This window comes from Pipistrellus hanaki (genome assembly GCF_964339955.1).
Source record: "Pipistrellus hanaki genome assembly, chromosome: 3".
Taxonomy (NCBI): domain Eukaryota; kingdom Metazoa; phylum Chordata; class Mammalia; order Chiroptera; family Vespertilionidae; genus Pipistrellus; species Pipistrellus hanaki.
The window spans coordinates 121816322-121840144 of NC_140505.1; the positions used below are offsets into that span (position 1 = coordinate 121816322).

General features: G+C 37.2%; 1 protein-coding gene across 6 annotated transcripts in view; it reads right to left on the reverse strand.

The window, feature by feature from the left end:
• The window catches only part of SYT1 (synaptotagmin 1), a 522673-nt gene that overhangs the window by 60767 nt on the left and 438083 nt on the right, over positions 1-23823 (reverse strand). For all 6 annotated transcript variants that reach the window (XM_084880205.1, XM_084880204.1, XM_084880207.1 and 3 more), the window contains one exon: positions 23119-23236. In XM_084880205.1, the coding sequence (XP_084736331.1) occupies positions 23119-23236 (118 nt within the window). The remainder of the gene's footprint in view (positions 1-23118; positions 23237-23823) is intronic.

Genomic DNA, 23823 nt, shown 5'->3' on the forward strand with positions numbered 1-23823 from the left:
TCCTGGGTGGGACGAGGTGGGATCGTGTGAGATATCATCAGGCTACTCCCAACATCTCGATTTAAAGCTTATGAATTATTTCTGGAATTTTCCACTTAATGTTTTTAGACCATTTACTATATCTTGGAAAGCAAAACCTCAGATAAGGGGAAGACCACTGCATGCGTAGTTTAGGCAGCTCTTTGATATTTTAAAATGATTAACAAAACCCTTATGTGTTTTCAGGGTCCTTAGAGGTCTACTTGGAATGGTGCACAAATGTCACCTCTTGCTAGCCTTTACTAGGACAATTTTTTTTTATTTCTTGAAATTGTACATGTCATTATCCAGAAATATTTTCAACAGAGGTTTTAGAAATGACAATGTTTCATTTTATGACAGTCTTGCTAACCTAATTAAGCAATCAAATGATTTGTTATTTCAAGCATATTCCATTGTCTTGCCTGCATTTTGATTAACTTGCTAAAAATTCTCTGCTGATATGCTGATTGGGTATGAGGACTATTTACTAAACCGCAAAGTCAGAACTGAAAATGAGGATGTAAATTGTCAGAAACATGACAGAATTAAATGCATTTCTTTTCTCAGGAGGAGATTACCATGGAAGGAAATAGAAGGTACAGTAATAGATCCCTGATTTCTATACTCATTTTGAAAAGAAACACTTTGACTGAAACCCTGTGTTCAAAAATACACTCATTTTTGTAATGACTTCAAAGTCACTGTCATGACTTCCACAACTTTTCTAGGTCTGTATGCAAGTAATTGATGAAAGAGCTTTCCCAGTTTGGGCTGTAAACTCATTAAATGACCATTTTTAGTTATGATATTTAGTATCCCAAGTGAGGTTGTAGGTTGAATCTGTGTGTGGGCATTCCAGGATGTTCCTTGTTTTAATCACATTTGATTTGGATTCCAATCTTTATACTTTTGTTTTGGGCATGAGTTCATGATTTAATGCTAGTATCTCAGCAAAAGCATTTTACCAACGGTGGGTCATATTTTGTTTGTTTTTATAGCTAATTGGGCTGGTACCTAGACTGCTATCATTCTCTTCTGCCATATTCTGCAAGTGGTTCTTAGGGCAGAGTGGTGTGAAAACCACTGCAAATCAGAACCCAGACTTACTTTAAAAATTTTAAAAATTATTTTTAATTGAAAATTTGGGGTTATATTGGTTAATAAAATCATACAGTGTATAATTCTATAATATGTTATCTGCATGCTGCATCATGTGCTCACCACCCAAAGTCAAGTCTCTTTCTACCCCCACTTATCCCTCTTTTGCCCTCTCCTATCTTCCCCGCCCCCCCCCCCCCCACTTTTCTTCTGGCAATGAGACTTGGTTTTAATAAGATCTCTGAGGCTATTAAACCTCTCATCAGTATTTTGGATAAAATAATAATTCCAGAATATATATATTTTAGTGAAATATATATAATATGTATTCATAGAATATATATTTTTGACACAATGAATATATATCTCCTCACTAATTTCAGTTAACAAATTAGTAATTTAAAATTTAAAATTCCAGGGATCTCATCATATTTAGATAGTTTTCTTGGAAAGAACTCATATTCAGAAATATAATCAAACAGTTTTCTTATGTCAATATCTACTATTTAATTTAAAAATGTTTTTATTGATTTCAGGGAGAAAAGGGGAAGGAAAAAATGAAACATTAATGAGAGAGAAGCATAGATCGGCAGCCTCCTGCACCCCCTCTGCTGGGGAACAAGTACACATAACATGGGCAAATGGGAAAAATAATTTGGTTAAGAATTAAGCTGTTTAGAAAGTAAACATGTTAACATGTGCCACGAATCTCTCTAAAAGGAAAGACTTAACAGTGCATGGCACATGGTAAGTGCTCTATGGACATTTAAAAGAGTAATTTGACATGAAAATCAACATGTTGCTTTCTGGTTCGTCTTAGAACAAAAGTCTTGGAAATCTTGTGATTAGATAAATCATATATGTCCCACTTACAATGTGATGTGATACTGGGTGGTAAAATATGAAGGTCTTTTGGCAATTTGCATATGAAAGAATATAGACATTTGTGGATCATTCATTGTCATCCTATCTCTGAGTTTGAGTTTAACAATCTGATGAACTGTGCATTTAAAAAAATTTACTTCACTTCAAGTCTAGTGGAATATAAACTAGAAAACTGTCCATTCAGATTAAGAGAATTTCTAAAAGAAAATGTATCTCAATTTAAGAGGTAAAAACAACAACAACCATGAATCAAAATATAATGGAATTAGAACTCTATCAGGAAAATAAACTTATTATGAATAAGATAGTTGTACAAGAATGATTAATCATTTTTTTCTCCTTGCCTTTGTTCCGAGTTTTAAATGGAGCAACATATGCTTGCAAAACAGAAGCCAGCATTGGCATAAATAGAATGAGAAGGTGGGAGAATGTGGCTTTATGACTGGTTGATTTCCCCCCCATTTATTCTTTAATTACTTTTGAGTACCTGCTCTACTGGGCACCATGCTAGACACTTGGTGTACATTGATTATGACCTGTTCCTGCAATCTAGAAAAGACATCAGTGAAAGAAGTTAGAATGAAACTCACGGTCCCCATTGTGATACTGTGTGCAGGAAGGGGAGCAGGAGGTGCAATAATAAACAACCAATACTAAGATAGGTGCTATCTTGATTTTTCACAGCAAGGAGTTCAGATTTAGAGAAAAAAGATACACTGATTTGAGGTCATAGCTTGGTGATTGGCAGAACTGGTATCCTTAGCCAAGTTGAACTGAATTTGTGCACACGTACACACACACACACACACACACACACACACACACACACACACACAGCTGTAATTGCTGCTCTAGATCCACCGCTGCTGACCATTCCAGCACAGACTCCCTGCTTAAACCCATCAGTGACTGCTCACCACCTCCACAGCATAAAGTTCAATTTCCTTGATCAACCCCGCTTCTCTCTCCAACTTCATTTCTCATTCCTCTCTGCTGAGCAGCATTGCTTGTGGTTGATCTGCACTCCCCAGTCTGTTCACACAGCCATGCCTTTGCTCCCACTGTCCTTTGAGCCTGTCCTCTTGAGCTCAGTTCTTTTTTAAAAAAATATATATTTTATTGACTTTTTATAGAGAGGAAGGGACAGGGATAGAGAGCTAGAAACATTGTTGAGAGAGAAACATTGATCAGCTGCCTCCTGCATATCTCCCACTGGGAATGTGTCCTTAACCAATGTATGTGCCCTTGATCAGAATCAAACCTGGGACCCTTCAGTCCACAGGCTGATGCTCCAAACCACTGAGCCAAACCGGTTTCAGCTTGAGCTCAATTCTTTTCACCGGGAAGCTTCCAAGACCCCAGTAGGGATTATCTATCCTCCTCTGAGCTTCTATAAAATCCTGTTAAGCTTTTTCAGGACTCAACTAATTACTGCCATGGACCAAATGTGGCTGCTGTCTGTTTTTGTAGGCCATGAGCTAAGAAGGTTTTTGCTTTTTTAAAGGTTGAAAAAAATCAAAAGAATAATATTTCACGAGATGTGAATTTATATGAAATGTTATTGTTCACAAATAAAGTTTTATTAGAACACAGCCACGTCCATTCTTTACATGTTGTCTATGGTGCTTTTTGTATTACAAGGGCAGAGTTGAATAGTTGCAAGAGACCACATGGCCTGCAAAGCCTAAAGTATTTAAAACCTGGTCATTTACAGGAAAAGTTTGTGGACTCCCAAATCTCGCACAATATTTCTTTCTAAGGGGCTTTCTCTGAGCCAGCTCCAAGCTTGAAGGATTTTATTCATCTTTGTTTTTCCAACTCCTAGCCAACTGTGGTATGTGCAGATATCTGAATACATGATTTCATACTTTTGTCCCTAGAACAATTCTTTAATTACTTGTGATCAGCCATCCTGTTACCCACCCAGTCTCCTCTTTTACAGACTAACCATCCCGTCACTCCTATTTCTTGTGTAACATTGCAAGTCTTAAAACTAATCTGGCTTTGTGCTTCTTTATGGATTTTTCTTTTTAGAGTATAATGTTACCTCTGAAATTCATGAAGAGCTTATCATTTATTAGAATGTGTATCATTTTTACATAAAAATTATACATTGCATTGATAGGTTACAATGCACTGTTTTTGGTGAATGAGTAATTGATTTTTAAAGGAAGAAAAATTGAAAGGACAAGATATTTTCTGCCTGTAAGAAGAAGAAAAATGTGGTATGTCTGGCATATTTTTGGTTTATAAACTAGAAACCTTTAGTCTTCTGAAGTCTCCAGTGAGAAATTAGTTCTTCCCCATGAGGAAGATGTTAGAATTTCTACTTTATATATATTTTCTTCTAAAAATAATAAAAGATTAGAGATTTACCAAGATTTTAGGTACACGCCACAGCAGTGTTTGGGCATGACTCACATGCAAGGAAGCACTGCAATGGAGGTGGGATGGGCAGGGACCTTCACTTGGTTATTTGCTTTTGGTGTTTTGCTATGCACTTAGCTCATGTGAACCAAGTTATACTGATTTATGGATTATATTATTCAATTGTAACGAAGCAATCCTCACCAAATGAGTATGTTGCTTAAACTGATTCCTGAAAAATAACAATGGTAGCTTGAAATTTTCATAATGCAAATATATTTCATATGAGTGAAAAATCAGAATGACTGAGCTGAGTTCTTCCACCTCTAGAGTAAGCTATGCTCCTCATTAGATTTAAAAAATGATCTATTTTAGGTGAGAGAAGTTGGTTAAAATCATCAAAAACCTCAATTTGACATACTGATTTATATTTACTATGAATCTCAAACTAAGTCCTATTAAATATTGATATTGTGGTTTTGTGAATTGTTTTTACAGATGCAGCACGCTGAAGCTAAGTGAAAAAGGGGTATAGGATACTCAGATTCCTATATCACAAAGTTAAAACTATTCTTTTAAATATGAGGCATATTTGCTAATAGTGGAAATATTAACAACATCCTTTAAAGGAGAATAACATTTTATCATTTATAAAATACAATAATAATTGTAAAATGAGTATTTTATATTTGCTTTAGCCCTTACATTTTTCTATTTTAAAATAGTTTTGCAATGTCCATTTTATATTACTACAGTAGTAAATGTACAGAATTTATAAACCTACAAATAAACACACAAGGAACAATATGGCCCCAAAGCTTTACTGATAAGTGAACATCATGCAAATTTGAAGACACCTGATCTCATGCAACTCTAAGCTACTTAGGTAAAGATTGTAAAGAAGGGATATTTCCTCTACCTACCTCACCATAGCTTTGGTTTCTATAAAATCTTTACCGTTTTTTTTTTTTTTTTTTTTTTTTTTTTAAATAAAAAGAGATGTGATTTTGAGAAAAGAATTGCCTATAACTCCTAAAGCAGCTTACTATATCCTTTGGGTGAGGGAAACACCTTCTCATTTCTTCATTTCACATTCTATTGATTTAAAAAAAACAACATAGGATTTGTGATTATCTATTTTTGTACTTGTGTATTGTTGAGACTAGGCTTTAAAAATATGTATTTTATTTCAGAGAAGAAGGGAGAGAGAGAAAAACATCAATGATGAGAGAGAATCATTGATCTGCTGCCTCCTGCACACCCCACGCTGGGGAACAAGCCCACAGCATGGGCATGTGATCTGACTGGGAAGCGAGCCATGACCTCTTGGTTCATAGGTTGATGCTCAACTATAATGTTATGCCGGCTAAGAGAGACTGTAGACTTTTTGAGACTATAGGTTCCACAAGTAGAGGGACATTGTCTATCTCATTGACTGAATCTTAAGTGCCTCATTCAGGGCTCAGACCAGATAGATGGTGACTTCCTGGCAGATGGGCTGCTTTCTAGAAGCCAGGGCTAATAAGAAAGGAGAAGGGTTGAAGGGAGGATAGTGAGTGGATTTTTCTCCCTGTGGATCACAGCAAACTTTGGACCCAGAAGGTGAGATAGTCTAGGAAATGAGATTTAAGATCTACTTGTTTTGGAGATCCTCCCATATAAACAACAGTGTCAATTCATGTTACTTTATACATCATTTGCCTTTTTCAAAATACTGTCAACCATGAGGTTTGTTCCACATTTACCAGCAATTCTTCAAATACATAGTGATTTGGGCCATGTCTACCATTTTGGTCTCAGTTTAAAGAACTAATTACAATATTATGCCTAAAGGTTACTGCCCTTTCTCAGGTAACATAATAGGTAACCCCAGGAGTATTAGTCTTTAGAATCACACCATAGCTAGGCTGTGCTAATCAATTTGTAAGTATAATCTGGATAATTTTATTGTGACATAGTAATGTCTTAATATATTCAATTCAGTTCAATTTGGTTTGTCTATTCAATTCATTTCATTTCAGTTCATATAATAAGCCCTATTGTGGGGGATAAAATATTCTCATTTTCATTTAAATTTCAACTCTTATGGGGATGTAACTACATGCTAAGTAATGCCAGATGATGGCCATGTAAAAATGAATTCAGTCAGGACTCTGGCAAAAGAAATTCACAGAGAAAGAGCCACCGATACCTATGGTGTGTGCTAACTCCACTGTGTCATGGAAACACAGGAACAGGGATACACAGGGTGCCTGGCAACCCTGATGATTAAAGAACTTCACAGTCTCATGAATGCAAAAAGGCATTTGTAGAACACAAAGACAGACAAGTCTGTGATCAAGTGAAATATGTGGACAGTAAAAGATAAAGCATAATGAGGATGAGGCTAGGATATCTGAAGTTTCCAGGAGAAGCAAATACCTAAATTGATTCTACCCACTTTTTTTGTTTTTTGTTTTTGTTTTTGTTTTTTTGTTTTAGCCAACCTGAAAAAGGAGGGACAAGAAATATAAAGGCAAAATTCTATAAAGCTTTTCAGCTCATACCTCTGAGGCATGACTTCTGAAATGATTAAAAGTAAATTAAAACTGCTCAGCAACCCACTGGGAAGCCACAGCTCATGCCTGCTCTTTTTTTTTTTTTTTTTTTTTTTTTTTTTTTTGCATTATATAAACTTGTAAACACTAACCTTCCTCTTTTTCTTTTAGTTGTTGAAAAGAACACATATTCCTTCTGGACATTATTTTCCAGCAGAAATGAAAAACACACGGGAAAAAATATGAACAAAGAGCAGATTTTTTTTTTTCCTTCCTTTCTTTTTCTCATTAGTGCGTTTGCTATTTATCTATGGAGTCACAGGGATTTGCATGTGTTGGCATTTGCAGGCACAGTTGGATATTGTTACTTTGTCAAAATAATCTATAGAGGGTATTAATTTTGAGCCAACTGATGATCATTTTACAGCTCAAAAGCACTTATTATCTTCTAGGGTTGAGGTTTCTACGGTTTGAGGATTATGGCCAATTGAAATTAGAGTGTGCACAGTCTAGACAGTGGAATGTAGTTGGTAAGCAGACAGGCTTAGGTCACAGACACAGCGGGAGTGAGGAGCTTGGTTGTGCAATGCTCACTTTGTGACCTTGAACAAGTCACTTTACTTTTCCAAGCCTTAGTGTCCTCATTTACATATGGGAATAATATCAATCTCATGGGAATAATATCAACATTGTGGGATAATGAGTAGGGTTAAACAAGACCAAAAGCATCATCAACTAGGTTACAGCTATTTATTGTTATACTAGAGGCCTGGTGCACAAATTTGTGCACTCTGGGGGTATCCCTCAGCTCAGCCTGCACCCTCTCCAATCTGGGATCCCTCAGGGGATGTCTGACTGTTAGTTTAGGCCCCACAGGATCGGGCCTAAACAGGCAGTTGGACATCCCTCTCACAATCTGGGACTTCTGGCTCCCAACCGCTCGCCTGCCTGCCAGCCTAATCACCCCCTAACCACTCCCCTGCCAGCCTGATCGATGCCTAACTGCTCCCCTGCTAGCCCAGTTTCCCCCAACTGCCCTCTCCTGCTGACCCGGTAATCCCCAACTGCCCTCCCCTGCCAGCCTGATCACCCACAAATGCCCTCCCTGCTGGCCTGATTGCCCACAACAACCCTCCCCTGTTGGCTATCTTATGGCAGCCATCTTTGACCACTTGGGGGGTGGCCATCTTATGTGATGGCTTGAGGGTCAATTTGCATATTATCTGTTATATAGGATCATCATCACTAGTAGTCTTTCATTTTTATTTTTTAAAGGAAAAATACTGGCTATTGATGGCGGTAAATTTGTCTTAAATAGATGTGATGTTTCGTGTGCTAATACTAGCTTCAATTTGGGTATAATGTTTTAGAGTTTTAGTTCTCATTTAGAATGGGGCAGTTTTGGGAGACAGGAATTTAACAGATTAGCTCTCTAACCCATGGAGGTGGGTAGGGTGTTATACAGCATCTCTGCTAAACTCCCAAAAGCCTTTACTTAGATACTGAAATGGAAAGAACCAAGTATGGATCTTCATTGCTTACACCCATTGATCCCTGTTCAGATCTTTATATTGTAGTTAACAAGAGTAAGTTCAATTCTTTTCTCACATATTTGCAGTCAGTTATTGTGTCTGCTCTGTCTTTTGCAGCTTTAACATCTCCAATTCTTTGAACAGTTCCTCCCACGGAGACTGTGTCTGCCCTCTGCATGTCCTTAATTTCCCTCTGGATTTGCTTTAGAAAGTCAATGCTTTTTCTCTTAAGTGTGTTTTCAGAAATGAATGCATTAGTCCAGACTTCTCAGTGTACAGAAGCTCTGTTGACAATCTCATCTTTAAAATGAATAATCTCAGTTGGTAATAAGATTGCACTGCTGTTTTACATTTCAGATGAAATTATTTTAAAATTTAAATGGCAAGTTAGAGAGGCAATGAATGACAAGAACCACCCATACCAAAGCAGTCACACATAAACAACATCTTCGTTCATTGATCCATCCAAGATGAAAACAAAAATCCCATTCCTCTATCTTGCTTATAAGCAAATATTAAGTTCTAGTAGCTTTAATAACTAGTTCCTTTTATAGCATTAAGGATGGCTGGACTGCTTTACAATAAAAAAAATTTCAAGTGGCAGTTTAAAAGAATCAGAATGCATACTATAACTGTAAGAATCAAAATGTATACTATAACTGTATGTGAGCAAGTTAATTTTAAAAGATACACCTATTTATTAAAATTTCTATATAATTTAGCTTGAAGAGAATCTCTCTTTAGCTCTGGGCTAAATTTACATAATACCTCAGTTCTATTTTCTTGAGTTCTATTGCAGGAATACTAAAGACACTTTATTAACAATAGAAGCAGCCCTGACTGCAACATAATGTTTGTGAAGAGCTTTTTTTTTTTTAACTCGAGGATCGGGCTGGAATGTACCTACTAATTTCATGTTTATATCTCCCTTAGCATCCTGAAACTCTGACACTTTTATCCCTGAAGTCTGGAATATAGATAGTCTTCAGACTCATAGCTTTGTCGAAAATGTTTCCTAAGCAATTGGTTTAACCTTGGGTCAGACTGGCTGGTTATTTGAGACAGGCCATGTTCAACATTTCTGACGTGGGGAAATGTAGGATTAGTTAAGTAACAAATCAAAGTGGCACAGACAAATCATCTTTGCTGTAGGACTAATACACAACAATATTTCACGTTTCTTAGTAAGTGTTTTAACTGAGCTGTTTTTCCTGTTGGCAAGTGGAGCAATCCATCTGATTTAAGGCGAAGGCTGGAGAGTAGATGCATAATCCAGCCAGAGAATTTTCATTTTTTAAAATACTGGCTAGGCTGGGCACAGCCTGGGAATATGTTTGAGGTAGAAAAGGAAATCAGCTGGAGGAAAAGAAGCCAAAGAGAGTCAAAGTTCTGCAGGAATATGAGAGTTTGCATGGGTACTTCTCTCATGTTGGTATTATTATTTGTGAAGATTTGAGAATTTGTAAACTAAATGAAAGTTGGAATCTTAACCACTCAATTATGTCCTTACAGTGGGCAGTGAATGCTGATTCATGTTGTCTCCAATTAGGTATTCATCTGCTGGGCCATCATTTGGATGACAAACGGTGGTTGCTTTGGAACCAGGACCTGCCACTTCTAGTTAAATTAACATAGCAACAGTATGTTCCGTTTCGTGGTGTTTCATATTAGAGAGGGAGAGTTTGTATGGCAACCAGGCACCTATTTGATAATTAAGATGAGAGAGGCTTAATTCCTTTTTATTCCTATTTGTTGGCCCAATTAACTGCTTTTGTCTTAAGCCTGTTATAGTAAAAAAAACACAAAAAAACAAAAAAGAAAAAACCCCAAGACAAACAAGCAAACAAGCAAACAAACAAACAAACAAAAAAAACACTTGGAAGACAAACCTGGTATCTTAGAAAATTCAAATAACTTAAAAAGTTAAAGTGTTAGAAATATAGTACTTGAGAAATATACTACTGGTCTTATTTTTCATAAAATATACTCAGGTTAATCTAAGCAGATGACGGCTGTCCAAATAATGGAATTGCATTCTTTAAGCACACACATACACATGTGCAATATTTGTGTGAGCCATGTAGGAAATGTATTTTGTAAGAATGAAGATATGGTGAGAAAAATAGAGTAGACCAAGAGCTGTCCCTTGCTTAGAAACAACCAACATTTATACAGTGCTATTAATCTTAGAGTTCCCATCAGACATTACAGTTAAGTTCTCACTTAATGTCCAAGATGGTTCTGTGACTTTAAGTGAAACAAAGTATAATGACATCAATTTTACTATAGGCTAATTGTCATAAACCAGTTAAGTTTCCGGAGTCTTATCAATGTTATGATGGCAATGATGTTATTTGAGGACCTGCTATTCTTCATTTGCTAACCCAATAGCCATGCTGTCATTAGCATCCCAATTATATAGATGAACAGACTGAGGATCTGAAAGGTTAAAGGCTTCAGATCCAGGTTTTCCAATGCCAGTGGCTGTTCCTTTTTGGATGCATCCCACTGTCTCTCAGGAGAGGGTCTGTTGATGGCCCAGTGGGGACTCCAGTGGAGGCTAGGGAGGCGAGGACAAATGCTGGCATTTTCAGATAGGTATTTATTATTAGGCTTTGCCCTGTAATAACTGTGAGTGATGCCTTAGGCATGCCTTTTGGCAAGGTCAGGGCAGACAAAGCATTTCTATGAAGTTAAATTCTTGTTGAGAGGCTTTTTAAGGTTTTATATTTTAATGAAGTTATTAAAATGAAAGTTCAGACTTACATAATTCATAAGCATTCATAAGGCCTCTTCTAAAATCTTTGCCATTAAATTGTTTTAAAATGTTTTCAGTGAAATTCTTATATAATACATGAACATATCTTTCAGTTAAGATTACATTAGATTTCCAATTATGTAGGGAACCGAAGCATCACTGGAATATAGCTCTTTTAGGCTGGCTTCATTTTTGATATCTTCACTGCATCTGAAGGAAGTACTGTGGTGATCAACAGTACTTTTTAGATATACACCTTCAACTGACAACTTTTAGTATAAGCAGCTTTCAAATGTTTAAGTAGTTTTGTAAATTCTCTTAAAAATGTTGGTTTTACTTTTGTAAAAGTAGATATTTTTACATTGACTGTCACAGGTATCTGCAACTTGCTATCAAAACAGTGCTGCTGGATTGAGTGTTTTAATGGATTCAAACTCCTGCAAATATAGCTGATGAAAAGCTACAAGCTAATGACCGGAATCTTCTTTTTTTTTTTTTGTACACTCTGCAATCAATTGCAGTTGTCTTTTTAAAGCAACACATTTTTTAGGTTTTGAACTTAGGTTAATTGCATCTTACTTTAAAATCCTTTCTTGTTTAGAGGCATGATGAGACTGTATAAATGTAAGATTTTACCGTCAACAGGAGCCAATAGTAGAAGCAGCAGCAAGAAAATTTCAGGAACATTAAAACATATGGGAACTTCTCCCAATTGTTTTTCTTTCTCTTATTGACATGGAGGAACTCTTTGTATTATAGGGACATTACTGCTTTACCTGCTTTTTTTTTTTTTGTTTTTCAATCTGTTACTTGTCTTTTAATTGCATTTATAACAGTTATTATTAAATTGGGAGAAACTAACATCTATTCTATATTGTATTCATATCCAAGAGTGCATTCTTCTATTTATTCAGGTATTTAAGTCCTCTGGTGCAGTTAGTTTTCCTCAGAGAATTACATATTTACAAGGGACTTAGGAAATATATTCTGATACATCCAAACAAAGAGATGCCATGCAATGAAAGTAATGACACATTATATGTTCTGGCCTGGAAGGGTCTTTATTTATATTGCTAGGTGCAAAAGTTTCACAGAATAACATGTTTGATATGATTCCATTTGTATAAAGTGCATATATGTATATGTGTTTAATTTACAGAAAGCAGAAAAGAAAATCTGGATATGAAACTTCAAATTGTTTCCTTGAGACAGTTAATTACTTCTGAATGGGAAGGGGTTAGATGGACTAGTTTGGGGACTTTATTTTGTTCCTTACATATTAAAATTAGTGATGGGATTATAGGTTATTTTAACTTTATTTCTTAAGCTTTTCTAAAATTTAAAACTAAAAACTGGGGTAATATTATAAAGGCATATGTTTCCTTATTTAGGATATGAAAGACCATCATATGCCCTGTCAGCAGCTGTTAGATCAGTGGATAACTGTGCAATCTCATAGCTTTATACAGATTAGTTCTATATATATTAGTTCTTGCAAGCATACTATCTCTAAATGTGCATTCACCAATTTTTGGTTCATGGGGGACTATCAATTTGTTGGCTAAAATTAGACATTTGAAAGCTATGAATTTCACTCCCTTTATCTCCTATACTCTGGATATTTTGTTTGTTTGTTTTATTACTAAAGGGAATGAGGAGGAATAAAGGAAGGAAGAAAAATCCGAAAATGACAGCTAAGTAACCAATTGAATTCAGGAATTATATTTGTTATTTTGATTTAACTTTTTTCATGGGGCTGCTATTTCGTTATAAGGCTATTATATAATGAGCAGGTGGCAAAACTATGATCAGGTGGCAAAACTATGGAGCAAAACTATGGACAGAAGGGGAAGAGTGGCATGTTTATAACAGATATGAGGAATAAGGGATTAAGGGACCAAAAAAACCCAAATATCCTTTTGAAAGTGTAGGTAACTATAATAAGGTACAATTTTTAAAAAAGATCATGTTTGATGTTTTCATTTCTCTGAGCATCTTTACAATGTTTGAGACTCAATAGTATTTTCCATTGTTGTCACCCATGGTCAGCCTAACAGGAATCTTGTGGCTTCAAAAAAGGAAGAGAAAGATGGCATACACATTTGCTGTATATTTTTAATAGTTTAATTAGAAAAAACTCTATCAAATGTGGGTAATATCCCTTAAAAATCAGAAATGTGGGTAATATCTCTTAAAAAACAGAAATATTTGGGGGCTTTAATTCTGCCAACACAACAACCTCTTAGCAAATCTGACTTGCCCCGTTCCTTTCATTGTACTGCAAGGAGACTAGAGGATGGAATGCAACTCAAGAATGGGATTGCAGCTGTTCTGGGTTGGATTGTGAGAGAGGCAGCTGTGGGGTCTGTTTCTGATAGTTGCCCATGTGGAAAGGCATGGGGTCTACAGTACGATACACAGTAAAAGTTTAGAGAGATGTCCCCTTTTAAGCCCATTACTCCAAATGGACCCATACATTTATTTCTACCTGCTCTATCTTTTAGAGCAGTGTTTCCCAAACTTTTGACATATGTGTAACCCTTCTATAATTTTCGTAACGCTGAGTACCCCTCGTACTCATGAGAACATAGAATTAGGCGCAGCTAAGCATGGTGCAGTGCATATCCCTACCAAACTCTTCCTGTACCCCTGGGGGTATGCATACCACACTTTGGGAAACTGAAAAATAGTAAAGGAAATTGGGATGATAATTTTTGAGTAGCAAGATGCCTTTGAGGTCATGCTGAGTGGCCCTCCCTTTTATCTATGCTCTTTCAAAGAATTAGGTTGCTTACTAATTCTAGTATTGTGGGAAGTGATAAGCAATCAGGTATCACTCTAGCTCTACATTTCATGGTTTTCAAACTTTAATTATCTCTGTGCTCAGCTTTCCTCTTCCAGACTACAAAGTCCTAATCCTAGCATGTCCTTGCACACTGCAAGTTCACCCCGATTTTATTTATTTAATTTTTATTTTTGTGTTAATCCTCACCTGAGGATACTTTCCCACTGATATTTTAGAGAGAATGGAAGGGATGGGGAGAGACACACACAGAGAAATATGGATGTGAGAGAGACAGATTTGGTTGTCTCCCACCTGGGCCCAACTAGGGTCAAGGATTAAGCCTGCAACCAAGGTATGTGCCCTTGACTGGAATCAAACCCAGGACCCTTCAGTCTGCAGGGTGATACTCTATCCACTGAGCCAAACTGGGTAGGACTTTATCCCTGTTTTAGTTGCCCTCCTCTGGTCATCTAATAACACTGTATCTTTCTTTCTTTCTTTCTTTCTTTCTTTCTTTCTTTCTTTCTTTCTTTCTTTCTTTCTTTCTTTCCTTCCTTCCTTCCTTCCTTCCTTCCTTCCTTCCTTCCTTCCTTCCTTCCTTCCTTCCTTCTTTTCTTTCTTTCTTTCCTTCCTTTCTTTCTTTCTTTCTTTCTTTCTTTCTTTCTTTCTTTCTTTCTTTCTTCTTTTTTTTTAAAATATATTTTATTGATTTTTAACAAAGAGAAAGTGAGAGAGATAGAGAGCTAGAAATGTCGATGAGAGAGAAACATCGACCAGCTGCCTCTTACACACCCCCTACTGGGGATGTGCCCGCAACCAAGGTACATTCCCTTGACCGGAATTGAACCTGGGACCTTTCAGTCCGCAGACCGACGCTCTACCACTGAGCCAAAATGGCTTTGGCAACACTGTATCTTTCATAGGGTGGTCCTCAGTGACGGTTCTGTGACCTTTTTCTTGGTTTATAATTGACCCTATTATTTTATACTTCATTTTTTTTTCTCTTTTAGGTATTGTTTCTAAGCTTGCCATTCTGGAGCTCATCTACCACATTATGGCTGTCTCAGCCTAGCAAGACTTTTCTATTTATCCACTGAAGTTGAAATTTCAGTAGCTGAAAGCATTTGTCACCTTCAAAATTGGGAATTTCATGGTGACTAGTAAGAATGCCTTAGCACAGACCTCTTTGGCATCCTACTTCTCCATCTGTAGATTTGTCTTGTTGACATTTTCCAGCTGAGCTCTTTTTCCTGGTAAGTTGTCTATTGCAATTCCAATTTATTTTCTTTCTTTTTTTCTTTTAAATATATTTTTATTGATTTCAGAGAGGAAGGGAGAGAGAAAGTTAGACACATCAATGATGAGAGAGAATCATTGATCAGCTGCCTCCTGCATGCCCCCACTGGGGATTGAGCCTACAACCCAGCCATATGCCCTTGACTGGAATAGAATAGGGAACCCTTCAGTCTGCAGGCCAATGCTCTCTATCCACTGAGCCAAACCAGCTAAGGCACAATTCCAATTTCTTTAATATTTCAATATTTAATTTCGACCCACAGAGTCCCATAGTACTTTAGAATGGTAGTAAGCTTTTGTACTTTTCTATCTATTGCCAACCCCACCCTCAACCCCACAATATGATACACTGTTTTCCGGAGCCAGCCCTTAATTAAATTTGTAGTAGATAACATTTTTCTCTAGTTCTTTCTCTACCACCTAGTAGGCACTCAAATCCCTTAGAGTAGGACTTCCTTCCAAAATGTTCTGGCAACATCCCTTGATAAAGGTGAAAGGATGTTGCCAGAACAACTCATGCTTTTTAGTGTACAAAAACATAATCGCTAAAATAACATGCCAATCTGTACAAAAAGGAGAAACTGGGGTGCTCCTTTCAGTCTAAAAATCTAATAAATAATTTAATGTCTGATCTCATGGACTCATTGATACTGTCTTTGCTGTGTAAGTAGCCAAACACTAATTTAACAATCAACAGACTAATTTCTATTAGTGGCTTCATGATAGAATTTCAGTTTGGGCCAAAGGAAATTTGGAAAAGGGTAGAATTTTTGGCCATCTCTCAAACTGTAACATGTCGCTAGCCATCTGCTCTCCAGGTTGAACCTGCTGAGAAAGGATAAGGACTTAGAAGTCATATGCTTTATTCATGGAGTTTGAAAACAGACTGGGTTGACATTCTGACTCAGCATATACTAAGTCTGTGACTTTGGAAAAGTTATTTACCTCTTATGCTTTAGTTCCATCAATAAAATAGGATTAAAAATAGCATCACCTTGCCGGAACCGGTTTGGCTCAGTGGATAGAGCGTCGGCCTGCGGACTGAAAGGTCCAGGGTTCGATTCCGGTCTAGGGCATGTACCTTGGTTGCGGGCACATCCCCAGTGGGGGGGTGCAAGAGGCAGCTGGTCGATGTTTCTCATCGATGTTTCTAACTCTCTGTCCCTCTCAATTCCTCTCGGTATAAAATCAATAAAATATATTTTTAAAAAAATAGCATCGCCTCAAAGGGGTGTCACAGGGATTAAATCATTTAACATATATGAAGCATTTAGAAGGGTGTTCTGGCTCACGCTGTGCTATGCATGTGTCTGCTGTGGCTTTTACCTGCATACCCGAGGATAGCATAGTGGCTAGCTCAGTGTGTATTTTAACGATGTTTGCTGAATGCCTGGACAGGAACCTGCCAGCTAATGGACTTCTTTAGAAGTCTTTGGGCTAACTGTTCTAACTAGTACATTTCAGCCTCTCACTCATTTCTCTTGATTTCAAATACAGCTCATATCTCACAGCTTCTCTTTTCATTTTCTTAAAACCATCATTAGTCCTTTGGACATAGCATTTCATCCATTCTATGGTAACTATGCCTAGGGCTCAACTTGCATAGGGTTTGGCTATAATAAACCTTCTTAATGACTCTGTGTCTAGGATAATCCAATCCAGTGTAAAGATTTGTCATTTCTTTTTTAGATAAATTTACTCACATTTTAGGGATTTAGACTGTTTTATCAGTATTGGAACAAATGCTTTCAAGTGTCACAGAATTTCATATTCTAACAATCAAGCCTAAAATCATGATGAAGCCTTCTGACATCACAGCCAACTCATTATGCATATTCCTGTCCTGTTAGCTCAGTAAGATGCCAGTTCATTTGCATATTATTGCTTGACCCTCATATCATGGGCCAATTAATTTGCATATCCATAACTAATTGGCTCTTATAAGTTTTTTTTTGCACTTTATTTATTGGCCCAGCTCCCAGACTAGTGGCTTTTAACTCCAATCAATTGAATTTGGAGTGGTTTTCTTTGTCATGCTTTCAGCACCAATGTAAGGACAGATAAGGGTGGATGGTGGTTAGGAACGTATAAAGGAACCATTGTTTTTATCTTCTCTTTCAGTGGAACTGACTGAAGAAAAAAAAAAAGACAATCATTTACACATATGGAAAATTAATTTTCAGGAAAGAGGTTAATGAAAAAAAAAAAAAAGACAGAACTTGCTATTTAAGAAAATTCCAGTATATAAGGCGAAGGATGCAATCTACATTACTGACCAAAAAGAATTCTAACTTGGCATTTGGCTGACATGGACTTCAGCTAAAATTATGAGGTAGCATTTGAGCCTCTAAAGCAGTGGTTCTCAACCTTTTTAATGCCACGACCCTTTAATACAGTTCCTCGTGTTGTGGTGACCCCCAACCATAAAATTATTTTCGTTGCTACTTTATAACTATAATTTTGCTACTGTTATGAATCGTAATGTAAATATCTGTTTTCCGATGGTCTTTAGGCGACCCTGCTAGTGGTTCTCAACTTGTGGGTCATGACTCACAGGTTGAGAACTGCTCCTGTATAGCCTAAGACTATCAGTAAACACAGATGCATACAATTCCAGTTTCTTTTGTGCGTCTTCCCAGCACCCTTTTATCACCATGCTTGACATGACTTTGTTGTTTTCTCTGTAATTTAGGCAGCAGGGCTACAACATTGTTACCTCTGTCGATTTGCTGTGGTTCCCAGCAGCACAGACACTTAGAGACATCTCAGAAGGACTCCATGTGAGCTTCCGGGAAAGGGGGAAAGGACTGGTTTAGGAGACTGCATTCTGTTTCACACAGGGTCATGCCAGAAGAAAAGTCTGCCAGAAGCCACAAGTGAAGTCCTTCTGTGACTCTGGGAGTATTTATAGGGGTTCATACATAAGGAAATTCCCACAGCCATCCAGAAACCCTTCAAGCCTCCATTTCTAGCCTTATTTACACCAAGGATCTTGGTGTTTCAGCTCCAAGCAGAGAGGTTCCTCTACTCTGGTAGAGCTGGGGGAAGCCTATTGCCCCACCTAGAAGGTGCTGGGTGTGGGGAAAGCTGAGTGGTGTATCGGAAAGAGTTCTGCATTGGAAATCGGAGGGCCTGGGCTTTAGTCACAGCCATAGCAACTACACATCAGGTGACTTTGACTGTTAATTCTAGGGACAAAAGCCAGTATTGAACCCCTCCTAGGTGCCAGCTATGGAGCAAGATGATTTATGTACATTATCTAATGTCTCTAAACTTCAATTTTCTGAGGCTATTACCTTCAGAAACTGCCTCAGAGGTCTCTAATGGGAACTGAGCGAAAATACCAAGTTAGAAAAGGATTTCTAAATTGTAAAGAAGGGTTGGAATTTACAGGGATTGCTACATGGGTATATGAGTGAGGCAAAATTTTTGTGTATTGCATTTTGAATTAACACAATAGGCAGGAGATAAACAAGTCCTGTTGAAGAGTAGTAATAAAAATTATTTTAAAACTGTATTCCATTTCTTATTTTTTTTAGTTTTGTTTAATTCCATGCCTTCTGAACTTGATTCATTGTTGGGTCTATGCCAAACATGGTCTACTGAGAGCATTTTGCCTGAATTGATCAGGCAATCCTGATCAAACAAACTGAACTTTCCTTTTCCATTTTTGAATCAAGCAATTGGTTAAACTGTCCATTGGTTGCTTTCATATTTTGCATATTTAACCCAAGATTTGATAAAGTTCCTAATAGAAAAAAATTAGTGACATTTAGTGAGCATTTAGGTGTGACAGACCCAGTGCTTTTATTTATTCATCATAAGGATCTTATAAATAAGGTTCTCTATTACTCCCACTTTATAGATAATACAACTGAGGTTTAGAAAGCTTAAATCACTTGTCCAAAGTCAAGTTGTTAGTCATGGTAGTGTGGGATTTAAACCTTGGCAAAACATCCAACTTCGGTTCCAATTAACCAGCCATTTCCAGCAAATGTAATATGGCATTTGAATTACCGTATTTTCCGGCGTATAAGACGACCCCCTAATTTTACAGTTAAAACATAGGTTTAGGCCTATATTCACCGTATAAGACTACCCCCCCACTTCCGAGGCAACATCAGTTCTTTTTTTAATAGACCGCCTCTCTGACTCTGGCCAATCTGAGCAGGCTTTTGACTAGAACACAGTGTAGCTTCGGGTACAGTGTAGCTTCGGGTACAGAACATGTACACTGTGTTCTAGTCAAAAGCCTGCTCAGATTGCCAGAGTCAGAGAGGCGGTCTATTAAAAAAAGAACTGATGTTGCCTCGGAAGTGGGGGGGTAGTCTTATACGGCGAATATAGGCCTAAACCTATGTTTTAACTGTAAAAATTAGGGGGTCGTCTTATATGCCAGAAAATATGGTACCTGGAATGATCTCATTATATAATTTTGGTCTCATAGGACATACATAGGTCAACTTACTTTGACACAGGCCATCCAAGTACCTAAAATTAGTTTAATGGTAAATAGGTTAAACAAATTTGAAATGCAAGAGTTGTTTTTTTCAGGCCACAGCTCTTTTGTAAATAATTCATTATTCATTCAACAGCTATGCTCAGTGCTAGCAGTCAGTGAGGGCATCGTGGGAGATATAAATACAGAACACAGTCTAGTGAGAGAGAAGTGTGATGCTTGAAGGGTATAAACAAACTGCCATTGGCATTTGAAAAAGAGAAAGGTTTGTTCTAGTGGGATGAATCAGAAAACACTTCATGGAGTCCCTCTACCTAGTGTTTTCTCTCCCAGACACCCTGTGGCTCACTCCCTCATCTCTCTCCAGACTCCCTCTTTACAGCCACACCCCAACATTCCTTCTCCTGCTTCCTGCTCTGCTTTTCAGTGGCACTTTTCACCCCTTGGCATACTATGTGCTTTTATTATTTATTGGCTTCCTGTCCATCTCCCCACATTAAAAAATAAGCTTCTTGAGGGTAGTTTTTTTGGGGGGCTGTTTTGTAGAATGATGCAAATCTACTCGTAGTTTCAGAAATGCCTAACACAAGTGAATAAAAAAGCTGTGGTACATTTACAAATGGGATACTATGCAGCTGTAAAAAAGAAGCATCTCTTACTCTGTGCAACAGCATGGATGGACCTAGAGAGTTTTATGCTAAGTGAAATAAGCCAGTCAGAAACAAATATCACATGATCTCACTTATATGTGAAATATAATGAACAAAATAATTTGATGAACATAACAGGTCTAGAGGCCTAGACACATGGAACAGACTGACAGATGGCAGAGGACAGAGAGGTGGGGGAACAGGAAGAGATTGAACAAAGAACATATATGTAAATATGTATAACCCATGGACACAGACAATAATGTGGTAAAGGCCTGGGGTCGGGCTAAGGTTTGTTGGAGGGCGGAAGGGGGATGACTGGGGGAATATCTGTAATACAGGCAATAATTAAAAAAAAAGAAATACCTAACATAAGGTAGGGGCACAGTACATTTGTTGAATGGATGGAGAAAATAAGACTTAAGCTGAGCCTAAAGAATGGATAGATTTTAGCTAGGTGTTGGTGAAAGGAAGAGAATTCTAAATAAAGAAAAGGACTTAAGTAAAGAATGGAGGCAGCTTTGAGGGGTATAATACGAACTGGAAGGCAGACTAGGGGATTACTAGGCACAGAGGATGATGATATTATTGGCATGGGAGTTGAAACAGAACCTGTGATAGGATCTGGCTATTGAACCAAAGGAAAGCTAAAGGTCAAAGGTATCTAAAGTCATACCTCAGGATACTAAGTAGTGATTTGGTAGTAAATTGTTCTTGTAATTAAAAATATCTCTGAATTTTTTTACATGTAGGCACCCCAAATCCTCTTATTATTTTTTAAGGTTCGAATACATCACACTATCATTACAAAGCTTAAATGATCACATCTTTGTCATTGGAAACCACTTCAAGTTGGTTCCCCACTAGTCTGATAGCTCCCTTGCTTTCTGGTAGGTGGAATGGTCTAGGCTTGTCTTGAACACTTTCTGTGTCACACCTGGAATCTCCAATTTCTCTAATATGCCCCAGGTTCTTTTCATGAGGAATTATACTTTCAAATCTTAGCTTGTGCTAGTGTTGCTCTTGGCTACTTAGCCTGTTTCTAGTCCTTTTCAGTGGACAGAACTCAGGAAGGTATGTCTGTATAGACATAGGTAACATTAAGTAATCTTTACAGGAAACTGCTCCTCACTTTAAATATGCTAGTTATGCTATTAGGCAATGAAAGCAGTAAGTTATTAAATGAGGTCTTAGTGACATGAAAGAATTAGTGCAGCTTCCTCAGGCGGCTTACTTATAAAGAGGCACCAGGAGAATTTCATTAACAAATTAGTGGTGTAAGTAGAAACTCAGCTCTAGCATTTTTTTTAGATGTTATATTTTAGAACAGCAATTTTCAACCTTTTTCATCTCATGGCACATGTAAACTAATTACCAGTAATTATGTTTTTTTTTGCCAATCTTACAAAAAATAGGTATAATTTTGATTCATTCACACTGGATAGCTGCTTTATTGGTTGTTGTCATTTTTTATCTGACAATCTAAAGCAAAGAGGTCAGAGTCCCTGACTCAGGTATAGCATATTTAAAAGTTCTTGTGTTGAATATCACTGCTTTAGAATATAAAATTTCCAGGATGCATTAGGGTGACCTTTTAAAGTTTTCAAAATTCTTACTGGAGAAAGCACTGAATAACCAGTAATGCTAGTTCTAGTGTCACAGCCACAAACAATGACAACTGTAGTCTATTGTGGCTTATCAAGAACATTTCTCACACTGTAATAATTCACTGGAAAATTAAATATAATTGACTTATCAATCACACAGAAAATTTTAAAAAAGTACATTCAACTGTGGAAATGACAAGTCATGGACTTGACTTGGCTTTTGAGCAGGAGTATACTACACTTTACTCACCATTTAAAAAAAACCTTAAGGTTGGGTTTTATAGAACTTTAAATTCTAAAGTCTTTCCCATCTCCAATATAAGCTAGAGAAAATAAATGCATTACCATGGGGATTCACCCTCAAACAGACTTTATTTTACATATATTTTGAAATGTAGAAACTTTAATAAAACAGTATCTTTAAAAATGATGCTAGGCTATGAAACACCTAAGAAGTCTCAGATAAAATACTATTTTTCCTATGATGAGTGAATTCTGAACCAAAAAAAGTACCCCTCAAAACTAAACAAAACTATAGTTGGTCATAGGCATTGCCTTTTATTTTTTAAAATCATATATATGTATATGTATATATATGTATATAGTATTTTTATTTATTTTAATGTCTTCATTTACTTATTTAATTTTGAGAGAGAGAGAAAGAGAGAAGAGGGAGAGGGAGAGAGAGGAGAAGAGAGAGAAACATTGTTGTGAGAGCAGACATCAATTGGCTACCTCCTGCCTTCTCCCTATTGAAGATCGAGCATGCAACCCGGCAACCTTTCAGTACATAGGATGATACCCAACCAACTGAGCCACACTGGCCAGGGTGGCATTGCCTTTTAGAAGAAAAGCAAACATTTTCAGCTTTCAATGCTATAGAACTGGCAATTGATACTTGTGCTATGAAGCAGGAAAATAGATTTCACCTTCTGTGCCAATTCCAATACTTTGAAAGTGGCTTCCTGGGGTACTGGGTGGGGATGAGTTTTGAGATTGCTTCCAGCCCCCATAAGAAAGAGAACAGTGATCAATTAAGGGCTGGAGAGTCACAGCATGTGTGTTATGCACTTGGTAACCAGGATGAAACAGCATTTTTTATTTTTTTTAATCACAGACTTACCAGATAAGCCACCCACGTCCATCTTCTTCAGGTTCTTTGCCTCCAGGATGACAACGGTCAGTTTGCCAGCAGTGGGTACATAGCGAAGGGAGAAGCAGATATCACCCAGTTTCTCTTGCTGCAAAAGCCAATACACAAGCATAAGTGACTTTCCAGATAAAGATAAATACAGTCTACAAATTCATTGTAAATTCCTCAGGAGGAGCAGTATGACAATCAGAACTGGAAGGTTCTTAGGCTCATCGGCATCTGCGCAGTGGTCTTTCCTTCACTAAGGTATCATCATGAGTGATTGCAACCCACTTCAGTTTTTAAACAGCTCGTTTATGCTTTTAACATTCATTGAACTAGATCCATAATTCAACGGTTCAGGAAATGAGACTAGGATGACTCTGCTAGAGACTCTACTTTGAATGGCACTGCCACACTCCTGGCAAACTTCTCAACTTTATTAAATACCTCTGCAAGCCAGGCACTTTCTTTACTAAAATCACCCCTCCCTAAGTTTTGGTCTCTTTACATCTCAAATAGGATTATGTTTAATACTTTATATTTAGATTTTTTGATAGGACTATTGATTCGAATTTCTGAATTTCCAGTAGCTAAAAAACAACAGAGTAAGGTTTTGCACTTTCATTTTTACTCATTTCAAGTGAGGTCTAACTTTCTTTTTTTCTTTATCCTCAGATGTGTAAAAATCTAAAT